This window comes from Maniola hyperantus, chromosome 5 (genome assembly GCF_902806685.2).
Source record: "Maniola hyperantus chromosome 5, iAphHyp1.2, whole genome shotgun sequence".
Lineage (NCBI taxonomy): Eukaryota > Metazoa > Arthropoda > Insecta > Lepidoptera > Nymphalidae > Maniola > Maniola hyperantus.
Genome location: NC_048540.1, coordinates 14,105,742 through 14,124,234, shown reverse-complemented (window position 1 = coordinate 14,124,234; position 18,493 = coordinate 14,105,742). Strand labels below are relative to the sequence as shown.

At 38.3% G+C, this 18,493-nt stretch overlaps 1 protein-coding gene across 1 annotated transcript in view; it reads right to left on the bottom strand.

Annotated features, from left to right (window-relative positions):
- The window catches only part of LOC117982145 (uncharacterized), a 328,575-nt gene that overhangs the window by 63,802 nt on the left and 246,280 nt on the right, over positions 1–18,493 (bottom strand). Inside the window, exon 5 of the mRNA XM_034968440.2 lies at positions 12,707–12,840. Coding sequence (XP_034824331.1) covers positions 12,707–12,840 — 134 coding nt within the window. The remainder of the gene's footprint in view (positions 1–12,706; positions 12,841–18,493) is intronic.

Genomic DNA, 18,493 nt, shown 5'->3' with positions numbered 1-18,493 from the left:
ATAGAAGTACTTAGCAAGTCTAATTGGGTCTTTGTAACATTTGAAGCCGCTCCAGTAGGTAGGGAACCTGTTGATGATGTAGGCATGTAGTTTTGTGGTTTGCTTGTTGCGGCCAAACTCTATCTCACACAATACTCTAACCATAGTAATTACCTATGCATAATTAACTTCACAGCACCTGTTTCATAGCATGTATGAGATGTTCGTATAATAGTATCCGTAACACTGGAATTTATAGTCAAGATAGGGCTACTTTAGAGGACCATACAGATGACATGTTAGTTGTCATGTTCAACCTTTGAAATGCATTATGTTTCTATATACAGAGTGTAACCAGAACTACCAGTCATACTACCTAAACACAATCCAATACCAATAACCATTTGCCTCATTTTGTAGTTTTAGTGATTTAGTATTTTTCAAACCCGCAATGTATAGTGTGAAAAACTCGGGTCAACGCCTACGACGCGGCCTGTGGCGGCAACATTCGTTGATCTCTAGCATCACTTAGATGTTTTATTTGCAATAAATCGTAAACTTTTACAAAATTATAGGATTTATTTGTATTTTTTTTCGCGTTTTTTGTGGTATTACATCAGTAATCATCAATATTATCACCTGTCTTTGGTTTTGCCAGCGTTCTGGTTACACCCTATATACATGTCGTCTGAATGATCCCTTAAAGAACCACTATCTGGTCTATGAATTCCAGTGTAAGAGGCCGTAGTCTTCTTCTTAAACCACTAAGCTATCACTACTTGGAAAGCTAAAATACAAAGTATAAAAAGTATTGTAAAAACAAATTATAATGTACTGAATGATACCCGCAACTTTGTCCTCGTGGATATAGGTTTTTAATCCCGGGGGAAGTCTTAGATTTTCCGGGATAAAAAGTAGAATATATGTTAGGTTAGGGTACAAGCTATCTCCATTCAAAGTTTCAGCCAAATCTGTTCAGTAGTTATTGCGTGAAAGAGTAACAAACACTGACACAAACCTTCCCTTCATAATATTATTATTGTGAAATAAAGTTATGTACCTATCCTACCTAACGAAGAAGTGCTTAATTTCGTTAGACTTTCGTCTTGGCCTTATAAAACAGAGAAGTCTACATAAGGCAACATAACGATGTATTAAATTAAGTCACACACACGTCAACCGTCACTAAAGCAGCTGGTGACATACGTGAGAAGAAAGTGTGACACCGTGACATGACCCAGACATGTCAACTGTCACTTACAGTCAGAGAATATAAAACATATATAAAGAAAATACACATCCTTTATATTCAGAGCGTGGGGTTTGTAGAACGACAAAAATATATTATCGTCTCTGAAACTTTAATACTAACTCAGATTTAGGTATGTAGTTTTGAGAACTAAGACCTTACAACTACCATACGTACCTACATACGAGTCAGATTGAAAACCTTTTCATTTTAAAGTCAGTTAAAAGGAATGCTCCCTTTAGTTACTATAATTTATTGACGAATTTAAGAACAATAGAGAGGGAGCCCGTGAGGGCCAGACCTTCGTTATTTTATAAAAGCTGAAAGTTTCTCTGTGTTGGTGACAATACCAACACAGGGAGGAACGATCGTCGATCAGCGACTATGAATTTTGGATCATGGTGACTTTGGCAGGTTACAAAGACGTATAAAATCTTTCGTCAAAGTATAGGAATGTCTAAATTTTTATATTTTCTTCAGTATCTTGATAACTATTTATAACAAATCGAAATATAATTTGGTTCAAAAATAGTGACGTTATTTTTCACCCATTTCAACGCCCTATCATGAATCTCCTACATTCCAATTCACAGCTCAAATATATGATCCTTTCAAAGAGCACCCTAATACCCAATTTGCTAAATAAAGTTCCCCGCCAAGATAAGGCTGTTATTATCGATATCTATCACTGACATCACTATTTCCTATAAAACCGTTTTCACGTGAGTACGGTAGAGTGAATGATGACAACGCTCAATCATTTGCCGTCCTACGATCGTGCAGCAGGGCAAGCCAAGCTATATTTATAAACGTCTACCAGCCTGTCGTAAGCTATCGACGCTATTAAATATGTAAATGGAGGCAAATAATCAAGCTTTTAGTTGAAAATTCTAAACTACTAATATGGGTCAAGGTAGTAAGGCTTTAAAATTTAAATAAACCGATTTGGAGACAAAAATGCAGCAATATTTAAGCTTATTAAAATTAGCCTATCATCTCTGTTTTCAGAACGCAAACTAGTTCTGTACCTAGGTACTAAATTTCTCAAAAGTGGTGAAGCGGATGGGCCGTGAAAAGGCTCTAGATAGACAGTCAAAATGTTTTCGCATTTATAATATTGATATTATATTTTACTAGCTTATGCTCGCGACTTCGTCCGCGTGGACTACACAAATTTCGGACACAAAATTAGAATTTTTTTGGTCAAATTGCTGGTTAAATTACAGCGCAGTTAATGACAGAAAGAATGGAAAAAATAATAAAATTGAATTAGCAACACAAAGGTCCAGGAAGGACGCGACTTGAATAAATTTTCCATGCATGACACTTTTGCCTCCGCGCCAACCGCCCGCCCGCCCGCCCGCCGCGCCGGCCGTTTGAATTGTGCGCGCGAATCATAGCCGGAAATGAATGAAAGAATTTTTTTTGCACAGGTAAAATGGAGGGATTTTTTATTCTAAGTAAATTAATTGCAGTGTTTTGTTCTCTGCGTATTTTTTTTAAAGGTAAAATGAAGGAATATTTTTCAATTTTTTTCTGAGCCTTCAGAGCCTTCAGTAGTTTGTGCAATGTATACGTGTAATTTGTGTACTTACTCACTTTTGCCTCCGACTTCATCTGCGTGGATTTAGGGTAGTTGCAAAAACTGCTGCAGCATTTTTTTTTTGCATAAATATACTTTTTACTATAGATAGGTAGGTTAGTAGGTATAGTACGCAACAGGTTGAGATGGTAATTGGGGAGGGAAGAGCCCGCACACCCTCACAGCCCCCGCGTTAACCATTTGCGGGGGAATGCAGGTGGCGTGCGAGTGTGCGGGGCGTCCCCCCGCCTCATACCCCGATTGCCATCTCAACCTGTACTATACATATTGTATTGTCGTGGTGATAGCCTATTGGTTAAGATGTCGGTCTTCAAGTTCCTTCTATCCACGTTGGTAGCTTCGGGATATCCAAGGTTCGATGCTGGGCACGTACCTCTAACTAAGTATTCAGGATTATGTGCGTTTTAAGTTATTAACTATCACTTGTTTTAATGGTGCAGAAAAACATCGCAAGGAAACTTGCACGCCTGAGTAGTTTCCATATTATTCTCAAAGGTGTATGAAGTCTCCCAATTTGGCCAAAACATTTTTAATCTGAGAAGGTGACCCGTGCTCAGTAGTGAGCCGGCAATGCGTTGATCATGATAGCTTAAAACATTAAAATTAATTTACTCTTCGTATTTAATGTCTAGGCAGTGCTCATGCATTATGAATTATACTCTTTAACCTAATCTAAGGCTGGCAAAGTTCCAACGTTGATAAAGTGATAGTGATCTTCGTAACCCATTTACGAGACAAACGTTATTGTGGAGGTCGCAGGATGTGGAAAATCTAAATAAAAACTATCAAAATTATCTTATCGATTTCGTATCTGATGTATTGTGGTCTGGTGGGATTTGGTCCGCGAGGACTATAGTACGCGACAGGTCGAGATAATCGGGGTGGGATGATAATAACCTAAACCGGGGCGGGCGAGCGCAGACGTTATGCGGGACGTTATGCGGGTGAGCGGGGCGTCCCCTGCCTCATAGCACGATTGCCATCTTGACCTGTCGCGTACTATAAGCACCTATAAGTATAAGTGGCCCTATTTACGCAAACCAGAACCAATCCGCACAATGATAGATGAGTTTTGAGAAAAAGCAATTTTTGTCCACTTTGTGTGTAGATAAAATATAAAGTTTACTGTCATACCAAGTGAGTCCAGCCTGATATTAATACTATGCTTTGAAGAAGAAGTATGTTGTACTTTATACCTATTATCTAAATATTATAAAAGGGAAAAGTGACTAACTAACTGACTGACTGATCTATCAACGCACAGCTCAAACTTATCGGCAAATCAGGCTGAAATTTGGCATACAGATGAGCTATTATGACGAAGGCATCCACTAAGAAAGGATTATTGAAAATTCAACCCCTAAGAGTGTCCTTTTTATTTTATGCGTAGGTACTGTGCGTATACACGCTGAAATTTTAATGGTTGTTTTCCCAAAGCGAAATGATTTTGTCGTGGTATTACAATCGATTTATAAATATAAAAAATTATTAGGAGTCAAAAATGTCAAATTTACAATCGAGAAAAACAAAAATCGAAAGAGACCTCGAACCAATAGTAGCACCACGTGCGTGCAGGCTAGTTTATGCCGTATCACTACGCGCGAGAGTTTTTTCTGCTCTAAACTTTTTCACTTTATTGGCAGCGCGGTTTGAGTGAATGTACCTAGCTACTATTCACATTACATCTAGTGGGTTACTATAGTTTCTCACACTGTCGAGTTGATGATTTTTTTTAATTATTTCAAAACAAAAACATTTTTACTTTTTAAGTTTAACTCAAAACTTCGATAGTACTACTGAGGGCAAATCGTTCTGCCGCGGGAAGACAACCACTAAAACTTCACCGTGTATCGTATTGGCTTTAATTTGGAAGGAAGATTAGAAACAGATCCAATATTATTTCCCTAATAATGTTCCCAGAATATACTAAAGTAAGGAAAACAATATAATAAATACTCGTAGATTAGAATAAAATAACTCTTGAAGACACACATCCATTATTCACACGCAAAGAGTCATCAGCGGGCAAAAGTTACGACGCCTCAGATCGTTTTCACCCCAAACACAATCATATTTCCATTATTAAAGATCTCTGTTGATATCTTCCATATATTTTCGACGTTGTCTCAAGTCTCACAGACTCATTGGTATGCGCACGACACAGTTTATTCAAGGCATTATTTACGCCCTCTGTCTTCAGTGTTCTTTATGGAATTACCGACTCGATGTGTGCCTTGAGTTCATAAAATAACTAGCTTATGCCCGCGACTTCGTCCACGTAGACTACACAAATTTCAAACCCTTTTTACCCCTTTAGGGATAAAATTTTCAAAAATCCTTTCTTAGCAGATGTCTGCGTCGTAATATCTATCTACATGTCAAATTTCAGACCGATTCGTCCAGTAGTTTGAGCTGTGCGTTGATAAATCAGTCAGTCAGTCAGTCAGTCAGTCAGGCAGGCAGCTTTTTCTTTTTATAAGTACATAGAGAAGATAAAAGATAAATGTGCAAGAGACTAATACTGAAAGTTGAAAGCCATCGTAAGCTCATTAGTATCAACCGATAGACCACTGCTGGACATAGGTCTCTTGTAGGGGAGAACAGCAAATAGCAATAAATAAGCAAATTAAGAATAACAATAGAATTAGCAAGTTCCAAGCATTATTTATTAAGGGGACTCAGTTCAGTGCTTTCTCCATACAAACGTAGGAGGGAAATTACAACAATATTCGATATTGTACGCACAAAACTAAGAATTATATCGATTTATCTCGTCATTATCTAGGTTTATTGATATATAAAACATTGAAAAAAATATTGCTTTAAAAGTTACGAGGCTCAAAGATTCCTATTTCAACACTAAATTAATGACAACTTTGGGCGTAAATAAATAAGATTAGGGACATGAAAATTCTAAAACAATTTATCATTAGACGTAGTTTATTTATTCATTAGTTGAAATAACTTTACTTTGCCAACATAAATTCAGCAGTTTTTTCTCAAAAATACATTTCCTAAACCCTTTTCGCGCGCTTGATTTCAGTGAAAATCATCGTGCCTCTCAACTTTCTCATACAATGTCAAGTGAAAAGCAAACATGTTACCCACGTGCACTGCCAATTTCGGTCGAGCGTCCTGCGTCACCTTAAGCACGGGTCTCCTCTCCGAATGAGATAAGCTTAGGCCATATTCTACCATTCTAGCCCAGCGCAAACTAGCATCATTTATACACATTTGAGAAGATTATGGACTCTCAGGCAAGCAGATTTCCTCGTGAAATTTTCATTTACCGTTAAAGGAAGTGATATTTAATTATTTAATTGCTTAAAACGCACCGTACATTTTTAGAAAAACTTTTTTTTCCACACGGGCTTGTCTTGTACAGTGATGAGATTAGATTAGGTACGAGTGTTATTGTAATATTTTCATAAACAGTACGAATATATAATAAAAAAGTCATATTATATTTCCCCTATATTCCCCAAACATAATCATATTCCCATTATGACATATCTGTGTTGATGTCTCGCATATTATCTCTCGAACGTCGTCTGTGGTAGCCTCATTGGTATGCGCACGACACAGTTTATTCGACGCTCTACGAAACCCTGTTTACAGTCTCCTTTACGGAATTATCCATCCGTTATCTCGTATATTTCCGCGGTGAAATTGCTGCTCTCTACGTCTTAACGCTTATATTATCACGAACTAAAGTCGTTCCATTGATGTGCTCAACTTTATTTAACACGTTCTATTTTATGGAAGCAAGACGAAACGAAAAGTCCTGGTGAAAGTTTATGACTTCAAAATAATGGCATTATACCTACCAATACTATCTTCATAGTATGACATAATATCTGTGTTGATGTCTCGCATATTATCTCTCGAACGTCGTCTGTGGTAGCCTCATTGGTATGCGCACGACACAGTTTATTCCACGCACTACGAAACCCTGTTTACTGTCTTCTTTACGGAATTATCCATCCGTTATCTCGTATATTTTCCGCGGTAAAATTGCTGCTCTCTCTGTCTTAAAGCTTATATTATCACGAACTAAAGTCGTTCCGTTGATGTGTTCAACTTTTAAACACGTTTAAATTCTACACGTTTTTGCGTTCTATTTTATGGAAGCGAAACGAAATGCAAAAGTCCTGGCAAAAGTTTGTGATTTCAAAATAATGGCATTTTACCAATGTTCATAATAGCGTACCTATAATTCTTGCTGATGAGAAGACAGGAAAGAGGATTTTTTTTTAAAATTCAAGTTAGCCCTTGACAGTGATGTTGCAGTCTAAGATGAAAGCGGGTTATCCTGGAAGGGGTATTGCAGTTTTCATTAAACCCATACCCTTTTGGTTTCTATGCGACATCGTACCGGAAGGCTAAATCGCTTGGCGGCACGGCTTGGCCAGTAGGGTGGTAAATAGCCGCGGCCGAAGCCTCCCACCAGACAACAGAATATATGCGTAATGTAAAGTATCTACTTCTTCCCGATATACTACATTATTTACCCACCTCCCAAGGTAAAGGAAACTTTCTTATCATTAAACAGCACCCTTTTACCAACTTCTCAACACAAATAAAAGTTTTCAGCTCGAGCATCTTTGCGCTGTTTCATTGTTTCGCCAACAAATTGTTCTTATTTGAAAGAGATCTTCTCCATCCGGCCATTTTGCTTGTTTATCCGATTCTACACAGTTTCAACAGGCTTTATCTGGATTGCCTCTTTCATGAAATGTTCATTTTTGTGATCATCATTATTATTAGCTTAGGGGCGTCCCAGTGACACTGGTTATTCCAGCCCTTCTGCTTGGGGCATTAGCTTAAATTACCAAGTGGTGGAGGCGCCATGATGACCACTACCCTAGAAAGTATGGGCGCTCGCATAAAGAAATTTTAAACTTTTGTGAAAATGTGAAACTTATTACAGGTACAACAGTACAGTACTCGTCCGAAAGTAATGTACATCGACCTTTAGAAGCAGATAGCAGATTTGTAGAGCATTGTCTCTGTCGTTGAGACAAAACGTCATATAGGTATGAGTGACAAACACAACGCTCTACAAAGCCGAAAAGGCATTCTAAAGGCCGATGTACATTACTTTCGGTCACGTACTGTACCTAGACCCGACAACAGCTGATATTAAACTGACTGCAGCAGCACAGAAATAAATACAAATACATTGTACAAATGTCAAACCCTACTCACAAGATATCCCGTTGAAGAATCCATACTGAGATCCGCATGCATTCACAAATGGCATAACTTGTAAATATTCTATCTGTAGATATACGATAGATATACCAATAAGACGTTGAATGTTTAAAATCACAATGTCGTCGTCTTGAAAACTTTTATTTATACTCTCTTGCTTCAACTTTATATCTGTTGCAAATAAATCGGGTTAGTTAGATGTAGTGGAAAAGTTGTGAGAGCTGTGGACGTGCTGTGGCCTTATCGTTGGGAGGACCCAGGTTCTATTCTTGGCAGAATCTATTTATGTGGGAATCTCTGATGTCGTCTGTTCAGCTAGTATAGTGCCCACGTGCGAGATGGCCATTCTAGCACATTGGAAACCACAATGAAGCTATCGCAATAAAATAATGTTACTTATCAATATTTATAATGAATTTTATTGTTATTTTTTATAACACACCACGATTACTATTCCAACCTGTCACGGACGATACCTATACATTCTTGTCTACAATTTCGAATGCAGAGCTACACGATTGCCAGATAGGCCGGGACATGAACATTAGACATGATTTTAGCTTATTGGAATTTAGTAAATAATTCCCGGTAGCTGTAATAATAGTCGTATGCTAAATACAGAGCAAAACAGTAAGCTTCCAGTGCACGAATTTGTAATCCCCGAATGGTACAACAGCTCTAAATTAGTAAATATCGAGTCCTGACAATCGCCAGCGGCTAAGACCAGTTAATAAATAAACTTCCGCAAACAAAGAGATATGGGACAAGCTTACACGGGGGCTTTATCACAATATACGGGGGTTTCTCTATAGTCGGTTGGGGTGTAGTAAAATTTAACAAAGTGAAATTTATTTCTATACCCCTCGCTAACTGATTATAATTAAGTTTGACCCTTTACTGAACTAAATATTTTAAAGTTTAACAAAGCAATTATATTTTAAAATGTTTTACGTTATATTGGATTAGCTAATAAAATATTTAAAACTAGATGACGCCTGCGACTTATCGTCATGGGATTAAGGTTTCTTAAAAATCCCGTGGATATTTGATTTTTTGGGATAAAAATATTTGATGTGTGGTTTTAGGATGCAAAAAAATTAAGCATCTCTGTACCGAATTTCGTCATGATCGGTTAGGTGGTTTAGCCGTAAAAAGTAATAGAAAATTGCTATGGTAAAGTCATAGCGCTATATTAAAATTTATTATTTCTTATTTTAATTTATTATTTATTATCTTTAACTTGCAGTTTACAGTTGGTTTACGGGTTGACAGCAATTTTAATTGATTGTATATTAATTATAATATCACTTGAAAAAAAAAACTGTTAGGCCACTCTGGCTCTCATGGCTTCATTTATGATATTAGTATGGAAGTATGGGTTTGAGTGTGCATCCGAGTTACATTGTGGATTGTTCAAGCGAGATGCATGCCGAGTAGTTCTGCAACTGTATGCAAGCGACAAGCTGTAACTTTCTTTGTTTTCATTTTTGTTAGCGATTTTATTCTAGTGTGACTAAAAAGTTTGTGTTTCACAGTAAGTGTTATTTGAAATTACCATATTTATAAGGCACTAGCTGATGCCCGCGACTTCGTCCGCGTGGAATTAGGTTTTTAAAAATCCCGCGGGAACTCTTCGATTTTCTGGGATAAAAAGTAGGCTATGTCACTCTCCAGGTCTTTATCTATACCTACCCATGCAAAAAATCACATCAATCCGTTGCACCGTTGCGACGTGATTGAAGGACAAATCATTTTTATCCCGGAAAACCAAAGAGTTCCCACGGGATTTTTAAAAACCTAATTGCACGCGAACGAAGTCACGGGCATCAGCTAGTAAGTAATAGTTTAATGCTTTTGGCGTCGTGTTTGTACTCTTTTTTATTTAAAATAAAAAACATTGTTTTTCGTAGTAGACATAATAGCTTACTCCGAATATTGTTATATTTTTTTTTTTAAAGAATATTAGCCATGCTAATCAGGACTAATATTCCCCTTTCCTCTCCAACTAAGCGTAAAGCTTGTGCTAGGAGTAGGTACGACAATAGTGCAACGGGTGGGGTTTGAACCGCCGACCTTTCGAAATTCAGTCCACTCCTCAACCGTTGAGCTATTGAGGCTCAAATTATAATTATGATTTAGCGATAAAGTAATATAAAATAGGATCTAATTGTCTGTACGCTACGTATGTAGTTGTAGGTAGGTACAAGTGTACAAACAAATATTTAATACTGTTAGCAATAAGTTATCTTGAAAAACTGTTGCATAACTTTGTTGTTATTATTATAAAAATAAATGACATTTAAAAATCAAAATCAATCAATCTCTCAGGACCGTCAATTCCACAAACTATGTCCTTATTTAATTTTACGTACATCTCTGTGAATTTGTAATAAAGGAAACCCAATTCTGTGCACATTTTGGGTTTCCAGGTCAAGCGATTTCAAATTTCTAGGATATAATAGATTTAAACAGTGAATTTCATTTTACAATGAACTGGGGTGAAATATAGTTATAGTTTGCTCCGGAGCTATGAATATAAATTTATATTTGAGTGTTAGAAGGAGAAAATGTTTTTATTTTTTTGACTTGATATTCAAAGCCAATTCAACCATTTTAAACTTGAATGCAGTAGTTTTTTTTTATGTGAAAATATAAAGCTTAAAGCTAGCCTTATCTAATTACTATACAAATCATGCCCGCGTGGAATGGTGCCAAGAATACTGGCTGCATTTCCGCGCTGGACAGCCAGGCTGATCCGTTGCGCAAAAAATTAGCCAGCCCTTCTGTCACCAGATGAGGCTATTCATCATCATCATGATCAACCCATCACCGGCTCACTACAGAGCACGGGTCTCCTCTCAGAGTGAGAAGGGATGAGGCTATTAATCGCGGTGAAATGTCTCGTAAATTTTTTTAGCACTAAGACTCCATGGCCTCAGGGTCTCCACGGCAAACGTAACAAAAATGTAACTCTCGATAAGAGAGGCATACTTGCGCCGCTTGCCGTTTTCAGTAGTTAAAATACACAATTATTTTTTTCGGAAAATTGAATAACTTTTTAGGAGTACGGAATGTCATTTTCCTCTAAAAATATTGGACCGATTTTGATGCATTTTTAGCCTTACCTCACAGAAATATTAGACATGTTTTACGGTTGCAGGTCGTTTGTATACAGCATTTTACTTCCTACCATTCCAAATGGTGGTGGTTAATCTTAATCTTTTATCTTTGAAGCCGCGGGCGGTGGCTATCAAGTTATAATCACACGAGGTAAGTAGGTAGGTACAATATTCCATGAATACTATGAATTATTAGAAAATGCGCCTATACTCGAAAACCGTATCAATGAAACCAATGAACCCATACATATAGTACAATGGCTTTGAATAGAATACAATAGATTGTCTCTAGAAAAGACACTCAATATTTGTACGATTCGCTATTGAGTTCGCCCGACACGAATCAGGCATTGTAAGGGGGCGGCGCAGTGTACTGAAGTTAGCGCGAAATTTAGTAGGTGTAGAGAGCTTACATCCCGGGAATAAACGTTCGCTAATTTTTATCCCGGATACATGAGATAAAAACAAAGAGTTTCTACGGGATTCTTAAAACCTAGAATGCCCTAGTAAATAATATTTCGACATTATTAATGAGCATTTCGATACAGACATTTAAAATTGTGCGCAATAAATTTCTGCTTAAACAACATTTCATTTAAAAGACTTTTTCTGTAGTGATGAGGAACGAATGCGCTTCGATAAAAGGGAAAGACTCATTAATCTGGAACGTCATGACGTCACGTCGACGTCAGTGCAGCAGACGTCAGCGACTAATTGATAATTACTTGTAAGGGTGCACTTCGAGTACCTACAGAGTATATAAAATCGATAAACTACGGAAACAGCTCTTTCCAGCTCTAGTTTCAGGATGTAACTTAAAATTTTATTTATTGCTTGGGTAACCTGAAATTTTTGATGTCATAATTGATTGTAATAATCAGCGGTAATAGCCCAGTGATTAAGACTTCGGCTTCCTGTTCGAGAGTCCGGGGTTCGATTTCGGGTAAAAGTTAGTAGGTATTGTCGCGTCAGTACGGCCCACGCCGCGCGTGCATCGTTCTTTTCGACTGCGGCCCATGGAAGTCTACCTTGTATTGATACGATGCCGTTTAACGGTATGGATTTGATAAGCTGTCGTACCCTTTGCAAATTGCAGTTATCGTGTCTCCATGCCAACATAGAGCTGGTCACAGTTCACTAGTCATTGAACAATAACGTACTTATTTACATATCGATATGGTTTACTCAATTATCAACCTTCAAAAGCAAATTTGGGAGATTAGACCAAAACACTATATTTTAGTATGTGGCAGTCGCCATTGGATACGAAACCAAGCCTTGACTACTCACGCCGCTCTCACTAGATGGCAGCACGGGTAGCTTCCTCGAAAGTGAAAGGAGAACATGCAAATTTGAATCGCACTACGAGAGTTTTCTGAAATCTGCACTATATAATTATAAAGACACAACCGTCGCGTCGGCCCAGCTGGCGCTACCAAGCAAAACCAACTAACTGCTCTCCCTTTGGTACGGTCGAGCATACACACCACTTCTTTACAAGTAGGTACACATAAAATATCATAAAAAGTCAAAAGAACTTACGTCTCTTCCATTGAGCAGCCAAGTGAGATTAGCTGGTGGATCAGCTGGTGGCGAGATGCATTGCGCTCGAAGCGAGTCGCCTGATGCATACCAGCCTTTTTCTGCTTTGATTGTCGGCTTATCTGGTGGTAGTTCTGTGGACAATTTAAAACATAATAATTAATTATTAGAAAGGAGCTATTCTAGTCATTTAGTCATTAACTAGCTTATGCTCGCGACTTCGTCCGCATGGACTACAAAATTTCAAAACCCTATTTCACCCCCTTAGGAGTTGAATTTTCAAAAATCCTTTCTTAGCGGATGCCTACGTCATAATAGCTATCTGCATTCTGCATGCCAAATTTCAGCCCGATCCGTCCAGTAGTTTGAGCTGTGCGTTGATAGATCAGTCAGTCAGTCAGTCAGTCATTCAGTCAGTCAGTCAGTCAGTCACCTTTTCCTTTTATATATTTATATATAAGATTAAAAGATTATTATTCTTGCATTCCAATATTGATAAATTATTAAACAATTATATATTATTATTACAATATTGCAGCCCCGTTGGGGCACAGCAATTTTAGTAGGGAGACGGCGCTAATTAATCGTCAAGTAGATAGTCATTAATCTTGTAATAGGCTTCTTCGATTGAGAATTTTTTGAATGTACCTACCTATTGATGAACGCTATATTATTCTCAATTTTTTTGATGTTGTCTGGAATTTTATTATAAATTTTCGAACACATGCAGTTGTTCTACTCCCTTTACTGGCACTGCCAAGGGTCACTGGTAGAGATATCTCATTGAGATAAGTGCTTCCCTGTCCACTTTTACTCTCTTTTTCTCTTTATTGTACATAAAATGTTTTAGTACAAATAATCACTAGATTAGCAAACTTAGTAGCTCCCGCACATGGCTTAAAAAAGGTCTACACATTCACCTCGGTGCGGTGTGTGTATGGTGTAACTGTATGTGTAGGTAAACTAGGTAAAGTTATTATTTCCCCGAGCGGCGCGGAGGTGTAGACTGTGGCACCATTCTACATCATCATCTTCACCGTCTACAGATAGACGTCCACAGCTGGACATAAGTCACTTGTAGGGAGTGCCACGTAGATTAGACTAGCTTCAATATTTTCAATATAAATAAAAGTAAAAAAAGTATTCTTAATTAGGTTTTAATTCCGCTTTTCGGCTATGAATTCGTAAACGATCTACCTAGCTAGATTAGCAAACTTGGTAGCTTTCACACATGGCTTAGGAAAGGTCTACACATTCACCTCGGTGTGTGTATGGTGTAAGCGTATGTGTATTATTTCCCCGAGCGGCCCGGAGGTGTAGACTGTGGCTAATTAAGGAAATTGTTTATACTTTATCAAAGTTACGAGCGGCTCCAGTTAAGTTATTACACGATTTGCGGTTTAAGCGTAAAGTGTTTTTTAGGGTTCCGTACCTCAAAAGGAAAAACGGAACCCTTATAGGATCACTTTGGTGTCTGTCTGTCTGTCTGTCTGTCAAGAATCCTACAGGGTACTCCCCGTTGACCTAGATTCATGAAATTTGGCAGGTAAGTTCTTATAGCAGACATTCGGGGAAAAATCTAAAAACCGCGAATTTGCGGTTACATCACACAAAAAAATTAAATTGTAGTCATAAATTAATAATTAGTATTTTCAATTTTAGAAATAAGATAACTATATCAAGTGGGGTATCATATGAAAGGGCTTCACCTGTGCATTCTAAAACAGATTTTTATTTATTTTTATGCATCATAGTTTTTGAATTATCGTGCAAAATGTCGAAAAAATACGACTGTAGTACGGCACACTGGTTGCGCGAGCTGACCCGCACTTGGCCGGTTTTTTATTCATATATTTTCTAGCTTATGCTCGCGACTTCGTTCGCGTGGACTACAAAAATTTCAAACCCCTGTTTAACCCTTTTAGGGATTGAATTTTCAAAAATCCTTCTATCTACGTTATCTACCGGATCTACGAATATCTACGTTATAACAGCTATTTGCATGCTAGACAGCCCGATCCGTCTAGTAGTTTTGAAGTACTTAGTTGGGCTTAAAAAAAAATACTTATATGTAAAAGCCGTTTCCGCTACAATTATCAAGGGTGAAAAAGAAACAGAATCACCGGATCGCAGCTATTTCGCGCAAGATTTATCTTAAAAAACCGGCCAAGTGCGAGTCAGGCTCGCGCAATGGGGGTTCCGTACTGCAGTCTTATTTTTTCGACATTTTGCACGATAATTCAAAAGATATGATGCATAAAAATCTGTTTTAGAATGTACATGTGAATACCTTTAATATGATACCGCACTTGATATCGTGAGTAGTTATCTCACTTCGAAAGTTGAAAATACTAATTATTAGTTCATGACCACAATTTAATTTTATTTGTGTGATCTAACCCTAAATTCACGGTTTTCAGATTTTCCCCCAAATGTCAGCTATAAGATGTACATACCTACCTGCCAAATTTCATGATCATTTCATTTGATTTCATCATTTCCCTGTAGGTTTCTTGACAGACAGACGGACAGATAGACAGACAGAAACAAAGTGATCCTATAAGGGTTCCGTTTTTCCTTTTGAGGTACGGAACCCTAAAAAAATATCAGAATCACCGAATCGCAGCTATTTCGCGCAAGATTTATCTAAAAAATAAAACAAGCAGGCTCCAACGAACTGCGAATGTCAATACACTGACTGCTTCAGAGCTACGATAACGAGTGAATCTTGTTGGGATTCGTCGCAAACATTTCTCCGTGTTAGGTAAGTACTGTTTACACCTAATCGTGTAGTTTGAAGCTGGGTAACTATGCAAATAAATGCAGCAATGTATGTTTCGTTGGATCCAAATATTCGAATTTGCTTATAAACAACCTTTGGAGAGAAGATAGCGAGCAAACGAGCAGGCGGGTCACCTAATGTAAAGTGATTACCGCCGCCCATGAACATTTGCAGCACCAGAGGATCCGCCGATGCGTTGCCGGCCTTTTAGGAATTTGTTGGTCCGCCCCTTGAATAACCCCATGTTGTAATCTAGTTGCGGTGCGTCTTAAAATCCGTGAATTTAAATCTATTAAAATCCGATGCGAAATTAATTCCGCAGTGCACGTGCTTCTATGTAGTTCTGTAGTTCACAGATTTTGCGGGGAAAATCTATCTAAATAATAAAACAACGAACTGTGAATGTCAATACACTGACTGCTTCGAAGCTGCTTTATATAACGAGTGAATCTTGCTGGGATTCGTCGCAAACATTTCTCCGTGTTAGGTAGGTACTGTTTACACCTAATCGTGTAGTTTAGAGCTGGGTTTAACTATGCAAATAAATGCAGCAATGTATGTGTCGTTGGATCCAAATATTCGAATTTGCTTATAAACAACCTTTGACATGACATGATCAACCCATCGCCGGCTCACTACAGAGCACGGGTCTACTCTCAGAGTGGGAAGGGATTTACCACGTACCATACCACGCTGGCCGTGTGCGGATTGGTAGACTTCACACACACATTTGAGAATATTATGGAGAACTCTCAGCTACTCTCAGGCATCAACTCAGAAAGTTTAGAAATACATGCCCAAAGAGAGTCCGAGAAATACGGACCCCCTTAACAGAGGACCTTCCGTCACTCGCTCCATACAAACTTAGTTTCATTCGCATTTGAATACTAGCTTATGCTCGCGACTTCGTCCGCGTGGACTACAAAATTTCAAAACCCTATTTCACCCCCTTAGGAGTTGAATTTTCAAAAATCCTTTCGTAGCGGATGCCTACGCCATAATAGCTATCTGCATGCCAAATTTCAGCCCGATCCGTCCAGTAGTTTGACATGTGCGTTGATAGATCAGTCAGTCAGTCAGTCAGTCAGTCAGTCACCTTTCCCTTTTATATATATAGATTAAGCAACCAAAGTCAACAAAATTTTGTAGACACGTTTGTGGTCATTTTTGCTGTGGTTTGCCAGATTTACATAGAAATGTCTAGTTTTAAAGTTACAGGTTTAAAAATCCGTATGTAAATCCTTGAGCCGTGTAACTTTCAAACAAAATATTTTAACAGAAATCTGGAAAAACACAGACTTAGATATACAACATACTACATAACGTATTTACAAAATTTCATTGAGTTTCATTGGTTGGTATTCAAATGAGAGTCAAAGTACGTTTATTTACTACGAATTAATCTAAATATATAAAAGGAAAAGGTGACTGACTGACTGACTGATCTATCAACGCACAGCTCAAACCACTGGACGGATAAGGCTGAAATTTGGCATGCAGATAGCTATTATGACGTAGGCATCCGCTAAGAAAAGATTTTTGAAAATTCAACCCCTAAGGGGGTGAAATAGGGGTTTGAAATTTGTGTAGTCCACGCGGACGAAGTCGCGAGCATAAGCTAGTTCCTCATAAACACTAGACTATCACCGCTTAACTAATTGTTAGAAGGTGGAACAAACAATTTCTATTAAATATCTGTCCCGGCTTTACTCACGTGTTTAGTCGATGCTAGCCGGACTAGTTTCGAACCCATCCGGGGTCCTTTTTCAAGGGAGTCAGTTCGCGCACGCGTCGCGAATGTGACAACCGCGTCAGACAACCAGTCACAACCGCGACGCGTGCGCGAACTGACTCCCTTGAAAAAGGACCCCGGATGGCTTCGAAACTAGTCGGGCTAACGTCGACTAAACACGTGAGTAAAGCCGGGACAGATATTATATAAGTATAATGGAAATCACTCACGATAGTTTAACTTTAAACGCTAAAATTTCTATACAATTAGCCACCGTCTACACCTTCAGTCTCCTGAAGGATTAGAGAGTAAATCCCCCACACACCCGGCAGTAGGTACTTTGTGTTAAATACTTTGACCTTTCTGTAAGCACGTACATATGGCGATCCATTTAATCCTAAACTAGTTACTAGTAGCAATTGTACGTGTAGATAATCTAACTAACTTTACGTACACGGAATCGAAACGTGGCAGAACGTAGTTGGGCCCTCTGACAATAGATCAGATAGAGACACTCTCAAAGATACGTGAAGTCGCCAAATCCACACTTGGCCAACGCGATTGACTAGCTATGGCTGAGAGTGTACTCAATACTCAGTAGTGGGCCGGCGATGGGTTAAGACGATGACAATGATGATACAGGGTGCAACCAAAATGCTAGCAAAAACTTAGCGTAATTGTTATACTATCTAAACACAATGCAATACCAATGACCATTTGCCTCATTTTGTAGTTTTAGTAATTTAGTATTTTTCAAACCCGCAATGCAGTATAGCGGGCAAAACTGTAGTCAATGTCCCCACCTACGACGCGGCATTGACTCCGAATGGCCTACTTAGGCAACGTTCGTTATCCTCTAACGTCAGTCAGGGGCCCTACCGCGGTTGTTTGACAGCTACAATGTCACGATCGCAATCATCTCTGATTGGTTAATGCTCGCTCACTATTGGCTACAATGCATTGTTGCAACAAGAATCGCACAAATTCAGCCAATCAGAACAATTGAGATTGTAATAATGATTGATGCAGGTGTTAGACAATCGCCCTACTGATGTTTTATTTGCAATATATCGTGAACTTTTACAAAATATAGGATATGTTTTTTTAATTGGCATCTTTTTATGGTATCATATCAGCAGTGGCGTGCACAGGGTTTGAAGCCAGGGTAGGCATAAGCTAGGTAGGAACCTGTTTACTGGCAGGTCATAATGAAAAATATGCATTGAGCTATTACAACTGGGGTAAGCAGTGCATTCATGCCTCTATGACCTGC